Here is a 21,894-nt window from a genome sequence, read left to right as displayed (position 1 = left end):
TAATTGGGAGGAGGTAAGTCAGTCTCTATCTGGCAATCAAAGCCCTGGGAAATTGCTGTTTATCACACACCAGCTAACCTTTCTTTTCTTGGGAACTCTTCCTGAATGTACAACTGGGGCAACTAAGATCAACTGCAGTAATTTTGATGGGTGTTTCAGGATCTAATCTAAAAAGAGGGGGCATTCTTAGAACGCTTTTGAAATGTACTTGTTCTCCATCTCATACAAAAAACACTTTAACAAAATTTAGGGCAATGAACAAGGGACATCTGTTTTCTTCATGGCTTGAGTTGATGGGATTTTTCACTGGTTCCTATCCCCTAGATCATGTTCCATTCCTTTTACGACCAGTCACTTGCGAGAGATTGGGTGTTGTTAATGGCCTAATGGAAGCAAAATGTGCCTTATCTCTGGAGAGCGATGATATCCTCTGCATGAATGACCACTGGGATCTTCATGAGGGCTGATTTTGCTGAGTGATGACCTCAGCACATGACTTGCCTGCTTAGATCAGAGAAGGAGGGAGACAGCTGGACTCTTTACACATGCTCCTTTTCAGTTTACTCCTAGATTTTTATTCTCCTGTCATCTCCTCCAGTTTCTTCAGTTTTGCAGTTCTCTCTAAATCTCAACTCTCAACCTGTCACTCCAAATGCAATTTATTTTGCCTCATGGTGGCTGCCACAATTATCAACAACCTCCTCCCACATACACCTGCGTAAATGCCGATACGCTTACATTCTGTTCCCAGTGTTTCACTTCCTATTCAAATGTATTCATTTCCTGCCTCTCTCCAAGCCCCCTCAACCAGTTTTTCCCATAGTAGGGATCTCAGATCACCTGCAACAGAATCGCCTATAATAATTTTAATAAATTCAGATTCCAGGGCCCCACTGCATACTAACTACATCAGATGCTTCAGGCATAGGGCCTGGGAATCCGTGTTTTCCACACACTTCCAGGTAACTTGTGCACACACTGAAGTTTAAGAGCGTACTAAACTCTGCCTTCTTTAGCTCCTTATGTAACCCTTTCTCTTTCTTTTGTTGATGAACTCTGTACCTGTGACATACATGGCCTCATGGCCTCTGATCTCCTTCCTTCCTTCCTAATTCCCCATAATTTATTTTTTATTGTTTATTTTTTTTCATTAAAATTTCTTTAAAGTAGGTCTTTATTGGTTATTTACTTTAAATATAGAAGTGCGTACATGTCACTAATTTCCCATAATTTGTTGCTCCTAGAAAAATATTCTAAGGTCTCCAAAGGAAAGTATAATTTACCTCTAATAGTACTATCTAATAATATTTTATTATTATAAAATATATTAATATAATATATAATCTAAATTATTACATAAAATAATGTTTTATTATATAAGCAGTGAATGCTTAGCTGCAAATAGATATGGTAGAGTTAAACCATAAGAGCATATTTAACTCACAGTTTTATAAAAAGATGTTATTTTAATCACCTTTGTCATTTGAGTTTGAGTGAACGAAGAAAAGCATTAGTGGGTAAAGTAATGCAATTGAGAGGTGGAAATGGGCAGATGAATATACCTATAGCAACTTTTCTTATATCAATATTACAATTGTATGATAGACAATGTATCTGCAAGTCTACAAATACAGATGTAAATTAGCCAAGATACTTGATATTTTGTAAAGACCAAATGCTCACTGCAGCAGGAATTATGTCTAATATTATTTCATCCACCTAAGAAGGATGCAAAAAGATAACAGTCTCTGTTCCTATAGAACTTATAATCTATTGCAGCTATTTCTAGAAATAAAACATTATGTATATCGAGGGCTTCAGATTAAAAATCCTTCATACTGTCATACCGGCACACTTATAAAATCTGACAGTATGAAAGAGGAATAATAAAGCCTTGGTTATTTTACCAAGTTTAAAATGTTTAGTGAAAATGCATAATGAGACTACTGGTTTATTTAGATTCTCTTTTAATGCTTTTTTAATCAATGTAGGATTAACCAGCTTAAAGTCATCCACTGAAGTAACAGTGTTATTCATGATCATAAAACTCCAACAAAGATCATTGGTTAAATAAATTTAATAATATCCTTATGATGGAAAGATATGCAACTTCTAAACAATTTGTTTAGAGTAATGTTTATAACATGGAGGAAAGAAAGGCTCACAATATCAGGTGAAAAAACTCAAAAAATACAGATGTCCACATTATTTTGTAAGGAAATATATACATGCTTTTCAAAAAAAAGACTAAATGGAAAGAAAAGTCACAGTGACTATTTCTGGATAATTGAATTACAGGTTCTTCTGTTTCTGTTTTCTAATATAGAACATTATTAATTATATGATCAGCTATAAGATTATGTTTTTAGGGCTTCTTTGGTGGTCAGTGGTTGAGTCTGCCTTGCAACGCAGGGAACACTGATTTGATCCCTGGTCTAGGAAGATCCCACATGCCACTGAGCAGTTGAGCCCATGCACCACTACAGCTGAGCCCGCATTCTAAAGCCTGAGAGCAGCAACTACTGAGCCCACACACTGAAGCTACTGAAGCCCTTGCACCCCAGAGCCCACACAGAAGCCCAATGAGAAGCATGTGCACTGCAATGAAGAGTAGTCCCCCCTCACGGCAAGTAGAGAAAGCCCACACACAGGAACAAAGACCCACCACAGCCCAAAAGTAAAATAAACAAATGAATAAATCTTAAAGGAAAAAGAGTATGCTTTTAAAGGTGGTTTCACTATATTAACAACTATATGGTCTTGAAAAAGGAAATTTTTCTACCTCTGGGTCATACAGGTTTTTATCCCCAAGTAATGTCTTGTTATCTTCAAAAAACATCTACTAAGAGCATGTACAAAAAGATCACACACTTCTGTTCCTTTACCTTCTCTTACTCGTGGGCAACGCAGTTGACTTCCTTGGATGTCATTTTGTTCTACTTTGTGCCAAGTGAGGTACTTAAAAGAATCTGATGGAAGCTTTAAAGTAAGAGAGAAGAGAAATATCATCTGGTGATAAATAGTTCACTTACTTTATGTGTACAAGTAATGTGAACCAATCCAAACATTAAGCTAAATTGAACTCTAGGTACCTAACGATGTGCTTATTGATGTTATGTTCGTCCAATCTAAATTATTTATTTTTATTCAGTTTTGCATCTTCCAACACCTGCAATTGATTTATGTTTGCTGACAAATGATAGCACAAATAAATATATGCACCCATTCATGAATCCACTTTACATCACCTCTAATAATCTGTCCTCTGCTATTTATTGAATAGCTCATGAGGAATCTCATTCTATTTTAGAATAGTTGTAATTGTTAAAGGTTCTTCATTATATGGACCTGAAGTAATCCCTCTGAGTTAGTCCAGTTACAAAAGCTCTGCCTTTTGAGGCTACCCAGAAGAATCCCTTCGCATGTGACTACTATTTTAAGTGTATAATAATAGTTGTCATCCTCTTTATCATTTAGTTATTACTTATAGATCATGGTTTACAAGTTATTGACTATTCAGGAGAAGCGTGGTTTTCCTTGGGAAGAGTTCCATTTTATTGACATTATTCCTAAAATGTGTGCCAATATTGAATGAAATATTTCGGGTCTCTGCTCATCTTTCTTGTTCTGGACAATGTATTGTTGACCAGAATATGTGTCAAGATCACATCTGGGGCAATTTTATGCTGTTTATTACTACCAAAGTTGTAGCCAATCAAAATTCCTAGTATCTTACATGACTTATGATAGTTTCAAGGTTAGCACAAACTAAAAGGCATATTACTCAGCAAAGAACATGTTAAATACATACACCATAGATTGATTCTTCTGTTAGCCGTGTTATACCTGTACAGGCAAATCAAGGGTATTTGATTTGAAGAAGCGCCAGTACAGTATTTGGAACAACTACATTCATCTCACAGAACAGTATTTTGCATAATTTTTCTTTGCTTGAGGCTGTGTGACTAACATAAAGAACATTTTCATCATGAAATAAGCTTATGAGGCACTGGATTAAACCAAGCTAAGCATTTATCTTTACTACAGGACTGCTCTGAACCTTTAGTATCTTAAGATATATTGTGAGTCTGTACTACAAAGTATTTCCTAGAGTTTTAAACCATAGAACCTTTCATTCTTAGCATAGCACATGGAACTAGCCCATCCTATAAAGCAAAATTTGGGGCAAGCTGCCTCAAAATAAATTGGGAAGAGGTGGGTTTTTAATAATCATTTAACTTTGATCTTTTACCTTCATTACTTACTTACTGAATGACCTTAGTTGGTCCATGAATATTTAAACACATTCATTTTATTTATTTATTACTTATTTTTAATAATTTTTATTCGAGTATAGTTGATTTACAATGTGTTAGTTTCAGGTGTATAGCAAAATGAATCAGTTATACATATATCCACTCTTTTTTAGATTCATTTCTGATATAGGCCATTACAGAGTATTGAGTACAGTTCTTTGTGCTATACTGTTATTACTGTTGTTGAGTAGCTCAGTCACGTCCAACTCTTGCGACCCCATAGACTGTAGCCTGCCAGGCTCCTCTGTCCACAGGATTTCCCAGGCAAAAATACTGGAGTGAGTTGCCATTTCTTTTTCCAGGGGATCTTCCCGACTCAGGGATCAAACCTGGGTCTCCTGCATTGCAGGTAGATTCTTTACTGTCTGAGCCACCAGAGAAACCCCATTTTTTATAGTAGTGTGTATATGTCAGTCCCAATCTCCCAGTTTATCCCCCCACTTTCCGGCACTGGTGACTGTAAGTTTGTTTTCTACATCTGACATGGTTTTATTTTGGAACTGTATGACTGTATTACCTGTTAAAGACATTTAAAAGATTTACAGCCATCAGTGATTGGTTGCACAGCTATGTAATCCATCATAATGGCAGACTGTGCAAGCTGCACAGGGAGGGAAATGGGGTGGCCACTGAATGAAGAACCAAGTGGCACCAGTGTTTCAGAAGTCTCTGGGAGGTTGAATAAATGTGCTTGAAGATAGTTGAGAGGAATGTCTGAGACTATTTTTTTTTCAAATAATAAAACACACTTTCCTTTTTAATAGCCATTCAAAAATGTACAACAGTTGAAATTGTATTTGAACACTCTTTCTAGGGCTTCTGAGTAACCTTCCTAGATTTAATCATTATCATTACCATTTGGGTCCAGGGTATCTCTAGCCCAGGATATGGAGAGCTGTACCATGAAGCATCTTCCCTACCTTCTGCTGCTGAGTATCAGTGAGAGTTGATAGATGGCAATATTGGTGCTCAGATTTAAGAAAATTCTTCAAGGTCATATAGGTAGGTAGTTATTGAACCGGAACAGAAACCTAGCTCTGGCTGGCTAAAAAATGGTAGCTGTTTTCTCTCTGAAGCTATTAAAGAACAATAACAGGGGCTCCTGGGTGTTGCAGTGCTGTGAGTGGTGAATGCACCCCTACCTTCTTCCCTGTTTCTCCTCCCCTTCCTTCTCTCTGAAGCAGATGTTTTTTCCCCTCTCTAAGTGATGTATTTTCTTTCATTGTGGGGCTCATTTTCCAGGGAAGTTAGGTCGATGAAAATTGTTGAGTAAAATGGCCAGACCTGGTTAATTCCAAGCCTCACATTCTTTTCATTGAAACATGAATATTGTGGAAGAAAAGACTTGGGATCTGATTTTTTTTATTACAGGGAAATTCAGTCCATTTACTTTCATTAGGATAACTAATATGTTTGGTCTGATTTCTACCATCTTATTTTATATTTTTTGTTTATTTCTTCTTATTCCCTTATTACTTCTAAAAAGTTTAACAAGTTAAATCCTCCACCAGTACTTAAAATTATGTTGGTAATTGCATTCATATTTAAATTAAGTGTAACTAAATTTCTGTATCACTTTATCATGTAACTAAATTTCTGTATCACTTTATCAAAGTTAAATAATAACTATTTTTATCCTACTCTTCCAAAGTGAGACCTTTAGCATGGTTTTATGCTTATTTTTGCTGATATACTTCCTCAAGTCATTTTACCAGAAGGCGAATGCAGGTGGTTATCTTTCCACATCTGAAAATTTCCTTTACCTTCACATAAGAGTGATCTTATTGGTCAGTTGTAGAAATTTAACTTAGAATACTGTCCCTTGTCTCATTACTTTGTAATGATTATTCTTCTGTCTTAAGTGTTCAGAATTGTGGCTTTGAGAAGGCTGTCTGTTTCTCTCTCCTTTGCTGGGAATGCCTTCTATTTGGAAGTTTACAAGATTTTCTCTTTGTCTTTGGGGCTCAGAAATTTCATCAGTATATGCCCAGGGCATCATCTTATGACTCATGAAGTCGCTCAGTCGTGTCTGACTCTTTGCGACCCCGTGGACTGTAGCCCATCAGGCTCTTCCATCCATGGGATTCTCCAGGCAAGAGTACTGGAGTGGGTTGCCATTTCCTTCTCCATATTCATTTTAAAAATAACAAAGTTCTCTAACTTGATTAACAGCAACATTAAAAAGTTAATTAATGCTTGAGAAATTCTTTGGGACAATCTGGGGATTCGCTAACATACTTTCAAGTAATTCACTTATTCTTCAGAACTATTTTTAAAAAACTAAGAAACACAAACACATTTTAGATTATTGAAAAATGTAGTCTATCTTTGGTTGTTCAGTTTACATGTTTGTGGAAGCATCTTTCCCAATCTGTTATGTGCTTTTGGAATTTTTTTTTGCTTGTTACTATCATAGAATAAAAAAATTTTTAAGTTAAATTTCCTGTAGTTGCCACAGCTGGGGAAAAAATGAATTTAAGCTAAAGCTATATTGAAAATAAAGTTTCCGTTTTTCAACTGATATCTAATTTTGGGTAAAAAAACTGTGTTTTTTAAAGGAGTTATGTGGTTGATTTGGGGGTTTCTAGCATCACAGGAAAATGAGCCATTGCATTTCTTTGTTTATATCTATGAAAGGCTGTCAACATATTGCAGTTGTGTGACCATGCTTCCTTCTTAAAGGACTGGTGAATATTCCTATGTCTTACCCTGTTCTTCTTCCTTTTTTGATTTTGATGAACCAAGTGATTAACCCATTGGTTCAATAAATATTTTTGAAACTAGAATGCTTCATTTCAACTCACTAATTTATTGAAAATAAATATGGTGCCCCTGCTATGTGGCAGGTGCTATCTCAGACACTAAAGATAGAAAGTTAAATAAAATATGGTATTTGTGCTTGAAAAACTCATTTTCTGTAATTTGAGAGGCAAACATAGAAATCACTTATTTTCATCCAAGGAACAATTGGAAAATTTTTGAATGAAGGAAAGGAGGGACAAAACTTTGTGATTCCACTTAGATGGGTTGAAGAACAATCTTAGAAATGGTGAGTTTAGGAAGAAATTTTTTTATCTTGTGGACAAAGGATATTCCATAAAGAAAGGAGATAATTTTTAGACTAGAGACAGAATTTGAACTCAGTGGGGAAAGGAAGGGACACCATTGTTATGTCTCTGGTCATTATCTTTTCTATTCATCTCTATCTCTTTTGTTTTCCTTCCTCCACCCCAGAGTCTTTCCTTTCTGAGTTGGGACTGAGAGTCGCAACTTTCATTTTCTCCCCAGTTACAAGGATAGGTTTAAGACATGTATGCGTGTGTGCTAAGTTGCTTTGGTCAAGTCCAGCTTTTTGTGGCCTTACTGACTGTAGCCTGCCAGACTCCTCAGTCCACGGGATTTCCCAAGCAAGAATACTGAAGTGGGTTGCCATACCCTTCTCCAGGGGATCTTCCCTACCCAGGGATCGAACCCGCATCTCTTATGCTCCTGCCTTGGCTAGCAGGTTCTTTACTACTAGTGCCACCTTGGAAGACATGTATACACTTATTAAAAAGTGTAAAATGTTAAGTAAAATGCAGGTTAAACTTATGACTAAGTAAAGAACTAATTAAAAAATTCTTACCAGGGATGATATTCCAGAATCGGAACGAGAATATAGTGTTCTGTTCCTGGAGAGAGCCCACAGAGTGTGTGTCTCACTCAGATAGGAGCTGTAGGATGAATTAGATGGACAAGTCTTCTGATCGCTTGTGTTTTGACCTGAGGAGCTGAGCAAAAGAAAATGCTTAAGAGGTTTAAGAGGGAGGGGATATATGAATACTTATGCCTGATTCACATTTTTGCATGGAAGAAACCAATACAACATTGTAAAGCAATTATCCTCCAATTAAACATTTAAAAAAATGCTTAAAGTTTTTAAATGTAAACATCTTTGTATAAAACAATAGCCACAAATTATAAGCACCAGCTTTTCCATTTATAAGAGAGATAAATGATACCCTAGGAATTCCGTCATAGTCTTAAACACATTTTTTATGGCTGACAGTCACTTAAGGCAAATTCTCCTCCAGGTAAGACTGTCTACAGAGACTGCACATCTTAGAAAAGTAAATCTAATGGTACACACGAAGACATGCTCATAGGATGTGAACAAGGAAATCAGCCCTAATTTTGGAATACCATTCCTGGTACAGATTTGGCTTAGGCCAAATAAGCTTTAAACTCCCTACTGGTTTTCCCACTGATCTGGGTCTTCCATTTTCCATGAAATTTCCCCAAAACCTATTATATTTCCTCAAATTGGTGGCAAACATATTAAAAATTCAGGTTCTTTAATCAATTTTACTCACTTTGAAATACTGCTCAAATAGTTCACTTAAAAACAGTCCTATTCTCTCTGTATTCCCACTGTTATGCCACTGAGATATAAAATGTCTTTTTGCTTTCCTGCATTTATTATTTACTGTTATTCTTGCACTTTTCCCTTTCTCCTCAGGAGTGGTTATGTTTCTCTTTCTGTAATTGGTACTGTATATTACTTTAGGTCAATTTAAAAATGATATCTGAGTATGCTTTTCCATGTTAAATAAAACTAGAAACTGTATCTATCTCTGGCCTCTTTTTACACTTGATGGATTATTTTTCAGGCTCTGAGAATCTTAAGAGACAGCATTCTATATTTTATGGCACAGTTATTATGAAGGTCTGTAGCAATTTTGCTTACAAGAAACTGACACATCTCTTGTATATTGAAGTTGCCTTCATGAAGTATAATGTAGAAATGTCTTTCATTTTTCATGTATTAACTGATGTGTTAGAGTAGACGAGCATAGCCATTACATCATATTCTAAAAATAGTGCTACTATGCCATTAAGTAAATAAAACTGTGCCTTGTTATCAAGGAAAAAATTATCCCTCCATCAGAAAATATATACCTCTCCAATATTCCCCAACTGAGCAATTCTTTAATAACCTGGACATGGTTTTCTTGACATTACCAAAGAATACTTTGCCATGGTAACAAATTAACAAACATTAGAAAAACATTACAGTGTGCAAAATTTATTATTCCCGAAGCGGGTAAATCCTGCTATCTCTAACCAGAGTTTTGCCAACAATCAGGGAGAATAAAATAAGGCAAAATGGAATAGTATTTCAGGAGATGAACAGAGGATAAACATTTAACTGACTTTTGGTTCTCTTGTCTTCATGAAAATATGCTAGCCATTTCCTGCCAAAATAAAATCAGGAAAATAAGGATAATGACATGACTGACTCTTCTGTGATTCTGAACTTTAGTCATGGTTACACAGGGATGAGGGCCTGACAAAACATGGGGCACTGGAGAAGGGAATGGCAAATCATTTCAGTATTATTGCCTTAAGAACCCTATAAACAGTATGAAAAATCTGGCTTAAAACTCAACATTCAAAAAACTAAGATCATGGCATCCAGTTGTATCACTTCATGGCAAATAGATGGGGAAAACATGGAAACTGTGTCAGATTTCATTTTCTTGGGCTTCAAAATCAATGCTTACACTGACTGATGTCACGCAATTAAAAGACGCTTGCCCCTTGGAAGAATAACTATGGGAAACCTAGACAGTGTATTAAAAAGCAGAGACATTACTTTGCTGACAAAGGTCCGTATAGTCAAAGCTTTGGTTTTTCCAGTGAGAGTTGGACCATAAAAAGGCTGAGCACTGAAGAACTGACACTTCCAAACTGTGGTGTTGGAGAAGACTCTCCAACTTGGACTGCAAGGAGATTCAACCAGTCTGTCCTAAAGGAAATCAACCCTGAATAGTCATTGGAAGGACTGATGCTGAAGCTGATGATCCAATACTTTGGCCACCTGATGCAAAGAGTTGACTCATTGGAAAGGACTCTGATGCTGGGAAAGATTGAAGGCAGAAGGAGAAGGGGACAACAGAGGATGAGATGGTTGGATGGCATCACTGACTCAATGAACATGAGTTTGAGCAAACTCAGGGAAATAGTGAAGGACAGGGAAGCCCATGGGGTTGTGCTGCGGTCCATAGGGTCACCAAGAGCCAGACACAACTTCACAGCTGAACAACAGCACAGTGATGAGAAGCAGACCCAATAGGAAAATCTGGAAGTGTCTCTCTCTCTCTTGTTTTTAAACCTAAAATGTGAGAAATGGTCTTATTTTGTTTAAAGGAGAGCACAGGGAACCATAAATTCACAAAGCCAAAATGTCTGATAAGAAAGATCCAGTTGATTGGGTTTTCACTGTGCTTTGGTTGGGCAGTGCTGCAAGACCACGTACAACAGCTTCAAGGGAAAATCACATTTACAAGTAACTGAAAATCATCTCATTATCTTAATTTACATTAGATTATTTGAGAGTTTAAACTGGAAGAACTATTTGTGCAATTATCTTGACTGCTACTAGACATTTACGAATAACAGAAAGTAATTAAAACTTTGGTAACAGAAATAAATAGGCAAATAACATCCGCACTCTTTCTTTCTCTTTCACTGGCTTTTTTCCTGCCAGAATGGAATGAAATAAATTTGGTCTAGAGTTTCAGCTAAGGACAGATTATCTGAGAAGATTCTAACCAGTAGATAACTAGTCTGACTCTCTTTCAGTGTGATTACTTTCTGTGGGTCTCAAAGGCTGAATTCTTTCTCTCGTACTCGTATATTCCTCCTGGACATACACCAGAGGGCAGTGGTGAAGAGCAGTGTGCTGACATCGTGAAGTAAAACCTTTGGGGAATTCTGAAGCTCTTCTTTGTTCCATTACTTCTATCACAAGTTCCATATAGAAGTTTACTTTGGTCCAGTTTGGGGGGAAAAATATCTGCAAAGAAAGATAATTTGTGATCCTTTAGTTTAAAAAAAGAAAAGGTAGAGCATCTTCCAGGTTATCTAACTAATCCAAACTTCTACCCCATCTGCCTTCATGCACACGTCACTGACGTTCAGAGTGCAAAACCATGAGTCCTGGGAATGTAAAACTGTTACTGCTATGACCTTGGGTCACTTAGCACCTCTGGTGGGTCCTTACCTTTAATATTCAGAAGATGATGCGGACTCTGCCTGAGTTAAAAGCTTTTTTGGTTTGGTTTTGTGTTTTTTTGGCAACAATATTACAGGATGACAACTATTACTAATATAATGATTTTATAATTGACATTTATTAATCATATGCTACGGAGAAGGCAATGGGACCCCACTCCAGTACTCTTGCCTGGAAAATCCCATGGTCGGTGGAGCCTGGTAGGCTGCAGTCCACGGGTCGCTAAGAGTCGGACACGACTGAGCGACTTCACTTTCACTGTTCACTTTCATGCATTGGAGAAGGAAATGGCAACCCCCTCCAGTGTTCTTGCCTGGAGAATCCCAGGGACGGGGGAGCCTGGTGGGCTGCCATCTATGGGGTCACACAGAGTCGGACACGACTGAAGTGACTTAGTATTAGCATTAGCAATCATATGCTATGTGCTAGGCATTACACTAAGAACTTTACAGAGATTAACTCATTTAATCATTGTTGTTGTTCAGCCACCAAGTTGTGTCCAACTGTTTGCAACTCCATGGACTGCAGCACATCAGGACTCCTTATCCTTTGCTATCTCCCAGAGTTTGCTCAAATTCATGTCCATTGAGTCAGTGATGCCATCCAACCATCTCATCCTTTGCCACCCTCTTCTCCTTTTGCTTTTAATCTTTCCCAGTATTAAGGTCTTTCCCAATGAGTCAGCTCTTCATATCAGGTGGCCAAAGTATTTAATCATTAAAATCACCGAAGTGCGTAACATTGTTATTTTGATTTTAGTGATGAGGAAGCAGAGACCCAAAAAGGTGGCATAACTTGTCCAAGTCAAACAAGTAAATGATCAAGTGTTTTTAATTACTACAATTCAAATAAGATTCAGACAAGTTACTGTGATTCTTTAAATAACTGTAAATCTGTATCATTTATTCAGATGCAGGTGTTATTAGGGAAGATCATTAGTATTGATTTTTCCTATTCTGATTGCTTCACTTAACTACAGATAAATAATTCAATAGTTAATAAAACATGTAAATCTGAGCACTGACTCTTTACTGAAAATAAATGGTAAGCCTTTAGTAGTAGAACCTATGAGAACATCATTCCAGGTGATATCAAGCTGTTTTAAAAACCCTCTCATGTCTTCCCTCCCCAAGGAAAATAAAACCAGGCTTATAGTTTAGTTAGTATTTTGGTTTACTCATTTTTAATCTTTCTGCCTGCATTGAACAAACAATTATCATAAATTGCAACTCTAAACCTTACGAAAGAGAAATTAATTTTATTAATGCTGTAATATAATGTTGCCATGACTAAAACAGTACAGCATTTGTCAGGAGTGATTTATGATGTCTTTAAAATAAGTGGTATTATCTGAATTGGCCATCTGTTCTTGGTTTCAAAAAGTGTAGAATGGCCAACAAGAGGGAATCTGGTGAGCTGAGACTGCAGGACAAAAAACAACAATAATATAAGTTATCAATTCATGAGCCCCTTTCATTGGAAGATTGCATTGTTGTTTACAATCAGGAATTGATAAGCCTCATAAATTGTCGGCTGCAAAGGGATGCTATCTGTTTAATTAAAATGTCAAGTTGGAGATTATGTAGCTTTGCAAGGAGAGGAAAAGAGGAAGTGGCAGATGGCCGAGTTTCTAAGGTGAAGCGAAGGAGGCGGTATTGAACACACACCATCCAGAAGGCCAGGGGGCTGCTTCAGACAGTCAGCGTGGTCAAGATGGCATTGCTTACAACTCCATTTCTAAATGTTCCATTTATATTTAGTGCTGCATCATGAGAGCTTTGTATTTAGAAGAAAAAGAAAAAGCTCAATTGTATTTTTCAGTTATCAAAGGACGCTCCCCAAGTCCTCAGATGCTTTCTTTCTCCCCCGACATTATTGAGTGAGGTTCTCAGATCTAGTGGGATCTTGCTAAACCCATGCACTTAGGTTATCAGCTAGAGGAAACTTACCATGAACTCTAGAGCATTAAATTTGGCTGAAAGAAGATATCAATCCAATCTCTGATTACTCTGACAATTCTTCTTATCTTTTAAAATCCAGAAATCCTGTCCTTTCTATGCCTATGTATAAGTTAATTCATTTGTAAAACAGGTGATGATTGTGCTATCTACATGTTAGGGATGGTGATGAGATATTGTAAAACACCAAGAATGGAGGCTTCATGAAATCAAGAAGTCTTTTGCAATTATAACATGTTAGTGTCTGAACTAGCAAATTTGGTATACCATGTTATTGCATTCAAATTTCTGATGGCTCTAAATTAAGTTCCTAGAACTAAATTCATAAATTAAGTAATCATATAGCAATGAATGTTCTAAAATACTCATGTGTTTTACAAATATCCCTAAAATTTTAGTGCCTAAGGCCCAGAATTTTAACAGATATATCTGAAATTATTTAGATTGTTGATTCTAAAAACATAGAGGAACAAATTATACTTTTGAAAAATATACAACAAAAATTGTCATTTCTTTATTTCTATCTTAATGGTCAGATTTTAATTTTATGTAACCTTGTATTCTAATGAATTTTTCCTGTTCCTGTTCCTCTAGCCCCATGTGCATTCCTATAAACACAAATAGGCCCCCATATTAAGGTGCAACAAGAGTAAAAGGACAAATGTATCAAAATTCTTTAGAGGAAAAGCTTGTAAACTTCAGTATCTATTAATGGGCTCATTGATATTTTTAGAAACACAAAGTTATATTAAAATCCTAGGAACAATGAAGATAAACTGAGATACCTCTATGTTTTCTTTATAAAATTATATTTAGAAATTTTTAGAATGTTATTGTAACCACATATATATCTGCTATTTAGAAGGTTCCCAGTACTTGAGGAATGTTTTACTACTACCTATATTGTTACAGTTTTGAAAATTCAGCCACATGTAACACTGAAAGGGAGAAGAATATATACACTAAAGGACAATATGTGATTAGGTAGTTTTGTTAACAGAGAAAAAACTAGAAAATTTCAAATGAAATTAACAGTATGTTAGGAAGATAGTATGATCAAGGCTTATTTCATGATGTGCAGAAATGTGATCGAACAAATACTGGCACTAAGAAAACTTTTTTTTTCCTTTTGTCTCCTTCCTTCCCTCCCTCCCACTCTTTCCCCACTCCTTCAAAATTTGAAGATTAAAGTTTAAATTAGCAGCCTGGTTATCACTTTTACCCTGTCTCTGAAATAATTTTATAAAATGTACTGCTACTGCTGCTGCTAAGTCACTTCAGTCGTGTCCGACTCTGTGCGACCCCGTAGACGGCAGCCCACCAGGCTCCCCCATCCCTGGGATTCTCCAGGCAAGAACACTGGAGCGGGTTGCCATTTCCTTCTCCAATGATGAAAGTGAAAAGTGAAAGCGAAGCCGCTCAGTAGTGTCCAACTTGCAGCGACTCTAGGGACTGCAGCACCAGGCTCCGCCGTCCATGGGATTTTCCAGGCAAGAGTACTGGAGTGGGGTGCATTGCCTTCTCTGAAAATGTACTAGCTTAAAAATAATAATATTGATCATAAATATCATTTTTTTTTACAGAATTCATGAGTAAACTTCCTCTTGGTACAGTGTATTCAAGGGTGTTAGCAAGTAGGAAAAATAAATTTATAACTGGTCACAAAACTTCTACACATTTAAAAACTATTGATTCACCTGCCCATTTCTAATTATTTCAGTTTTTGACATTAAAATCAACATAACATCTACATACTGCTAAGATGAGATGTTCAGAGTTTGCTAACTAAAAGAAAACTTCTGTAATATAACTGCTTTAGCCTTTAAATCCCTGCTTAAGCATGATTCCTATCTTAACTATAGGCAGTAAATTTAGGGAGCTATAAATAAATTTCACACAGTCATGAAAGCACGATGAATTTCATCCTGTGAAGGTGCAAATCTCACTTTTTTAAGGATGAGAGCCAATTTAAACTCATATAAGGACAAAACATTCAAGTCCTTAAGAGACCTAATCATATATTGTCTAATTATCAGCATGCTTTGAGAAACATTTATGAAACAGCTATAAAATTTAGGAATGAAGAAACAAGTATTGGATTTTGGCCTCTAATTTAATCTGATTTATGACTTTATTGATCTAGTAAAAGTCCTGTTTTCTGGTAGTTATTTCATTTAAATGTAACTCATAGATGAAACTAATATTAACTATAATTAGTGGGTATTACCCCACTCCAGTACTCTTGCCTGGAAAATCACATGGACAGAGGCGCCTGGTAGGCTGCAATCCGTGGGGTCGTGAAGAGTCGGACACGACTAAGCGACTTCACTTTTCACTTTCATGCATTGGAGAAGGAAATGGCAACCCACTCCAGTGTTCTTGCCTGGAGAATCCCAGGGACGGGGGAGCCTGGTGGGCTGCCGTCTCTGGGGTCGCACAGAGTCAGACACGACTGAAGCAACTTAGCAGCAGCAGCAGCAGCGGCAGTGGATATTAACTAATAGATATTTCCTTCTGGCTGTCCTATCTGACCTTCCCCCTGAAGTTCACACACGCTCTCTTAACGTGCTGTGTGTAGCTATAAATGTACCACTACTAGACTGTAAGTCCAGCTCTCTGTTATAGCAGTTTAGATAGATTACCTGAATTGCATTTGTAGCCAGTTGCCTGCATATAGGAGAGGCGGTGGCTCATTTCTCTAAGCAACAGTCATCAGTAACCCAGATTTCATTATTTTACATTTTTAAATGAAATTTAATCCAGGAACACACAAACCTCTGGTTGTCTGTTTTCTCTCAAGGAATGAATAAGACCACTTACAACATTTCATTTGCTTACCTTTCAGACATGTCTTGTTGGTGCATAAAGTTCCTCTGGCCTTCCTAAACCTATTTTTCTGAAGACATTTTTCATCCCATTCCCAGAAGAGCTGTCCAGCAAGAATCAACAGCCTCCTTTTGGGGTCTTCCATGTATTCACCGTGACCAAGGAAACAAGCTGTTACCTAGCAACCTGGCCCTTTAGGAGGTATTGTTACCAATCTCTTAGTGCTCATCAAAGGAATTCCTGTGCTCCTGGAGCAGCTAATGGTGAATGTTGTTTCCAGGGAGTTTTCTAAACTGTGGTATAACTGAACCTTGACTACAGAAACATAAATTATAGCAGAGGGAGCAAATGGCCCTGGCATCCCTGAAAAGTGTGCTGTCTTCAGCTCTATTATTTCTTGAATTGTCTGCATCTGGCTTGGGTTTCGTTGAAGTGGTACTCATGCAATGTATCCCTCAGTATTTGGTTTCATACTCCTCTTCTGTAGTTTCAGAACAAGCAGAAGGAGTAAAAGGGAAGTTATCTAATTCCAGCTTGAAACTTGCTCAGATAAAACACCTTGGACCTGAAGGTAGGGAATTCTGCCTTGTTCAGCACAAGGAAAGAAAAAGTATTTCAAAGCAAATGTTTACAACCTGTCACAGAAAAAGGAGATCATATCATATTGTATTCTCATTTACTGATTCAAGAAGTCTGCTTATAGTACCTGCTATGTGTGTAGATAGCACTGTGAATTTTTAACTTCAGGAGCTGATAAAAGTTCTCTCAGCCTGCTCCTTGCATGCCTTCTTTCCTCCAAATAGAAAATGTGAGCTGTGCTTTTGAGGACTGAGAACTTGTTGTTTGCCAGAAGCACAGTAAACACTTTGATAGTCTCTACTGATTCAGAGAACAAGACATTCAGGAAACCATTTTATTCAAAACCTCATTTCAAAACAAGATGTTTGGCATGTCCTGGAAAAAAGCATTATGTCTCCATTTCTTTTTCCATGCAGTGGCAATCCATCCATAGGTAAAAATTTTCAGGAACCTTAGAGATCTGCTTCATATCAAAAGAGTGTAAACACATTCTCTACATTATGTTTCTGTTAGAATTTATATTACAAAAATGTTTCAGGCTGAAACTTACCATAAAAACTTTTTATGCTAAAAAATATCATTTGATATGTTTGGTAAAGACCCACAATTGATTTGTTTCTGTCCAAGTTAGTATAATTAAGAAAAGCTATCAAATATCTATAATAATTAGATCTCAAATTTTCTGACTATTTTTCCCATGATGAGTAGAGATGCCAAATGGCAGACATTTCTTTACCCTTGTCATTTCTAAGCATCCTCAGAATTTCCCCAAGTCCAAAAATTGTAAACCAGTATTATCCCAAGATGAATTAATTAAATTATAAACTGGTCTTAATTAATCTTTTTAGCTTTTAGCCCCCCAAAACACACCATAGTTTCACTACCTCTGGCAAAAGCTATTCATACTCAAAGTTTTCATTCTGACTTTGCCAGAATCCTCAGATCCAGTGTCTTCCCCAGTCTCCCAGTTGATCCTCACACTTTCTTCTCTATCTTCTAACTTCCAAGATCTCTGCTCCCATCCTTACTTCCACAAAGCAAACAGAAAGAAGTTCCCTCAGGGTCCCATCATCCATTCATCCACTTACTCTCATCTTCCTGCCTATTTTCCATGCTTTCTCCTCGTTTACAGGTATGACATCAGCACTTCTATTTTCATTTGTGGACTAGAGCCTATCCCTTCATCTCTACTCAAGACCATTGGTCCAGAAATTCTTCCGCATCATCAATTTCTCCTCTTCACTGCATCATTCCCACAAATGTATAAACATGCTGTGATTTTCCCCATTTAAAGCAGAAACCAAACAAAAATGCCCTGGATCCATTTCTCAATCCAGCTTCATCCCATTGCTTCACATCCATTACAGTGTGGGGAAAGCTTTGCAAGTGTTGTCTATGCTTGCTGCATCCAGTTCTCTTCCCATCCCTCTTGAACTCATTCAGGTGTTGTTTTCACTCTACTACTTCACTAGAACTACATTTGGCAAGGCCACTAATGACCTTCAAGTCACTAAATTCAGTGGTTGGTTCCTAGTTTTCATTTCCTTGATCTAGCCACTGTATTTGAAACATCGAGTTACTCTCTTCCCTGAAGTACTTTCTTCATTTGGCTTCTAGGACCCCACACTCCACTGGTTTTCTTTCTACTTTATGATCTCTTTTGCTGTTCCCTACTCATCCAACTAATGTCTTAATACTAATGTGTCCAAATCTCAGTCTTTAGACTTCTTTCTCTCTTAACTCACTCCATTAATGATCCTATCCAGTCTCATGGTTTTAAAAACAATTTCTATGCTAATGACTCCAATATTTATAACTCCATCCTAGACCCCCCTTCTCTCTCTTGAATTCCAGGCCTATATATTTACCTGCCTACTTGACATTCCTCTGGATGTTTCACAGTCGCCTCCATTTTAATATTCCCAAAATAAACTTCTAAATCTCCTATCCAGATCAACCCCTTTTATATCCTTCATTTACACAAACCCAAAATCATGGAATCATCCTTAACTACTCTTTTCTTTCAAATATTGCATCCAATCCCTGATGAAATCCTTTCAGCTCTAACTCAAAATATATTTAGAATCTGGCCACTTCCCATCTACTCCATGGCTACCACAGACCTCATATTTCTTTTTTTTTAACTTTGTATTTTGTATTGCAATATAGCCAGTTCACAGTGTTGTGATAGTTTCTGGTGGACAGCAAAAGGACTCAGCCATACAGATACATGTATCCATTTTTCCCCACACTCCCCATCCAGGCTGCCATATAACATCAAGCAAAGTTCCCTGTGCTACTTATGGTACCATAAGACTCCATATTTCTCATTTATTTATTGAACTATAGAAACTATAGTAATGAACACTAACAATATTGTGTTAGTTTGGGTGTGAAGCAAGGATATTCAGAATATATATTCAGATTCTTTTCCATGATAGGTTATTATAAGATATTGAATATAGTCCCCTGTGCTACACAATGGGTCCTTGTTGTTTATCAACTTTATACAGTGGTGTGTATTTGTTAATCCCTAACTATTTATTTCTACCCCACTTTCTCCTTTGGTAACCATAAACTTGTTTCTAAGTTTGAATCTAGTTCTCGTTTGTAAATAAACTCATTGTATCATATTTTTAGTTTCCATATATAAGTGATATCACGTCATATCTGTCTTTCTCTGCTTGACTTTCTTCACTTAGTATGATAATCTCTAGGTCCATCCATATTGCCTCAATAGCGTTTCATTATTTTTATGGCCGAGTAATATTCCAATGTACATATATAGCACATCTTCTTAAACTAGTCATCTGTTCATGGGCACTTAGATTGCTTCCATGTCTTGGCTATTGTAAGTAGTGCTTCTGTGAACACTGATGTGAGACCCCCATATTTCTTAACAGTCGTATTGCAACAGACACTTCACTAGTCTCCTGTTGCAAACAATGCCCCCCCACATTCTCTCCTCAAACACAACATGCAGAGTGATTCTGTTAGTCATTCTCCGTATCAAACACTCAAACGGTTATCTATGTCACAAAGAAAGGACCAGCATGCTTACTAGGAACTACAAGGCACTGATATATCTGGCATTAAAAAAAGTAATATCTCAAAATTAAAACTACTTTTGAACTGTCCTCAAAACAATCAAGATTCAAGTTGACTAAGGTTCTTTGACAACTACCTGGAAGCCCAGGTTGATACCTGATGTTAGACAATTAACTCTTTGAAAACATCCTTCTCCTTTTCTCTCTTATGGGCATCCCAGGTGGCGCTTTTGGTAATGAATCTGCCTGCCAATGCAGGAAACACAAGAGACTCGTGTTCGATCCTTAGGTGGGGAAGATCCCCTGGAGTAGGAAGTGACAACCCACTCCAACATTCTTGCCTGAAAAATCCTATGGACAGAGGAACCTGGCAGACTACAGTTCAAAGATTTGCAAAGAGCTGTACACGACTGAGTGACTAAGTATGCACACTATTTTTCTCTTAAGTTTCAGGACCAGTTAAAATAAGAAGTGTTCCAAATGTGGAATGTGAGCTATTAAAAAAAAGGCTACCATTTACAAGTGCTTCTCTGTATAATGGAGTGTTTTCTCAATATTGTGAAATAAAAACAAAAGGTAGAGTTTGTGGGTAGCTTCAGACAGTGGTAGCAGACTAGTTACCAGATCCCTAAGAGGTCCTCTTAACATGCAGCACACACACACTAGGTCCTCTGAGAAGTATACAAAACAAAAGGAAGGGAAGAGTGTGTCTACACAAAAACTCAGCAGACCTTGAGAACAGAAAGTACTAAAACTTCAAAATAACTATGAATTAAAAAAAAAAGATGAATCTTTTTTTCATCTCACGTGTGTCTCATTTGTCAGCCCTAGCCTCACTCCACAGCAGTATTTCAAGGAAAGCAAAAGCTGAGCAAGAAAAACTGTGGAAAGGACAGAAAAAGATGGAGTCCAATGTAGATCTAAAACTATCGTAAGAAAAGATTAAGTCCAGCCTAACCAGGATGTGTTATGAAAATATCCACACAAATCAGAGGAAGGATTATTAGGGAAGAGACTTCAGAGTATGCCAGATGAAAAAGCCCAGGCATGATGTGAAGGGGACATCTTTGAAATAAGTAACTTCTGGGAGAGAAAAATGTGAAAAAAGAAGTGAGAACTTCCCTTTGGCAATTAGGAGGTGGAGACAAAGATAAAAGGGAAAACTTAAGGTCTTATAAAACAAAATAGCATCACTAGATGGAAGGACTCACAATTCACCCTGTGTCAGGTAATATCTCCCCCAGAGATGTCCATATCTGAATACCCAGAGCCTGGGAATGTGTTACCTTACTTAGAAAAAGGGAAGTAAGATAACAGATGGAATTAAGGTTGCTAATTAGCTGACCTCAAGACAGGGAAGAGTCTCTGGTTTCTCCAGGTGGATCCAATGTAATCACAAATGCCCTTAAACATAAGAGGAAGCAAAGAAAATTGGTGTCAGAGAAAGACAGCTAGCCATTCCTGGCTTTGCAGATGTAAAGAGGCCATGGGCCAAATAAGGAGGCCATGTAACACAAAAGCATTATCCATAAAAGAGAAAAAAATTGATAAACTAACCTTCATCAAAATTAAGACCTTATGCTCTTCAAAAGACACTTGTAAGAGAAAGAAATGGCAAGCAACTTGGAAAAATTATTTGCAAATACATATAATATATCCAGAATATATAAAAAACTCTCAAATTCAATAGTAAGGAGAAAGGGAAAGGAACTAAAAAAGTGGGCAAAATATTTGAAAGGAAGTTTAAGTAGAGTACATATGTGGATGATGAATTAGCACATGAAAAGCATCAGTCATTAAGGAAATGCAAACTGAAACACCAAGATACCATTATACATCTATTAGAATGGTTAAAATTAAAAATTAAAAACTGCAAACAAACAAAATTTCTAGCCAAAAGAAGTGAATGGACTAAAAATTACGATATATTCATACCAGGGAATTACATAGCAATAAAAATGAATTAACTAATGAAATGTAATCTATAGTAACAGAAAGCAGATCTGTTTGTTTGGAAATTGGGCAGGGAATATGCCCACCATTCATCAGAGCAAGAATAGGATTACAGCCTTGCAGGTGGTCCTACCCCAAGCCTCCTGCACTGACCAGCC

General features: G+C 37.0%; 1 protein-coding gene across 1 annotated transcript in view; it reads right to left on the bottom strand.

The window, feature by feature from the left end:
- Window positions 1–16,302, bottom strand: part of LOC147379484 (uncharacterized) — a 30,178-nt gene extending 13,876 nt beyond the window's left edge. The window contains exons 1-5 of the mRNA XM_086415307.1: window positions 16,170–16,302; window positions 13,323–13,348; window positions 10,989–11,154; window positions 7,942–8,138; window positions 2,886–2,979 (exon numbers count right to left, since the gene is read on the bottom strand). Of these exons, the coding sequence (XP_086271433.1) occupies window positions 2,886–2,979; window positions 7,942–8,138; window positions 10,989–11,154; window positions 13,323–13,348; window positions 16,170–16,302 (616 nt within the window). The remainder of the gene's footprint in view (window positions 1–2,885; window positions 2,980–7,941; window positions 8,139–10,988; window positions 11,155–13,322; window positions 13,349–16,169) is intronic.
- Window positions 16,303–21,894: the final 5,592 nt, after the last annotated feature.

This window comes from Bos grunniens, chromosome 1 (assembly GCF_055505025.1).
Source record: "Bos grunniens cultivar Pamir isolate PY7600 chromosome 1, Bosgru_T2T1.0, whole genome shotgun sequence".
In the NCBI taxonomy this organism is placed as follows: Eukaryota; Metazoa; Chordata; class Mammalia; order Artiodactyla; family Bovidae; genus Bos; species Bos grunniens.
Note: the sequence above shows the minus strand (reverse complement) of the source record. Positions and strands in the feature narration are given on the sequence as shown.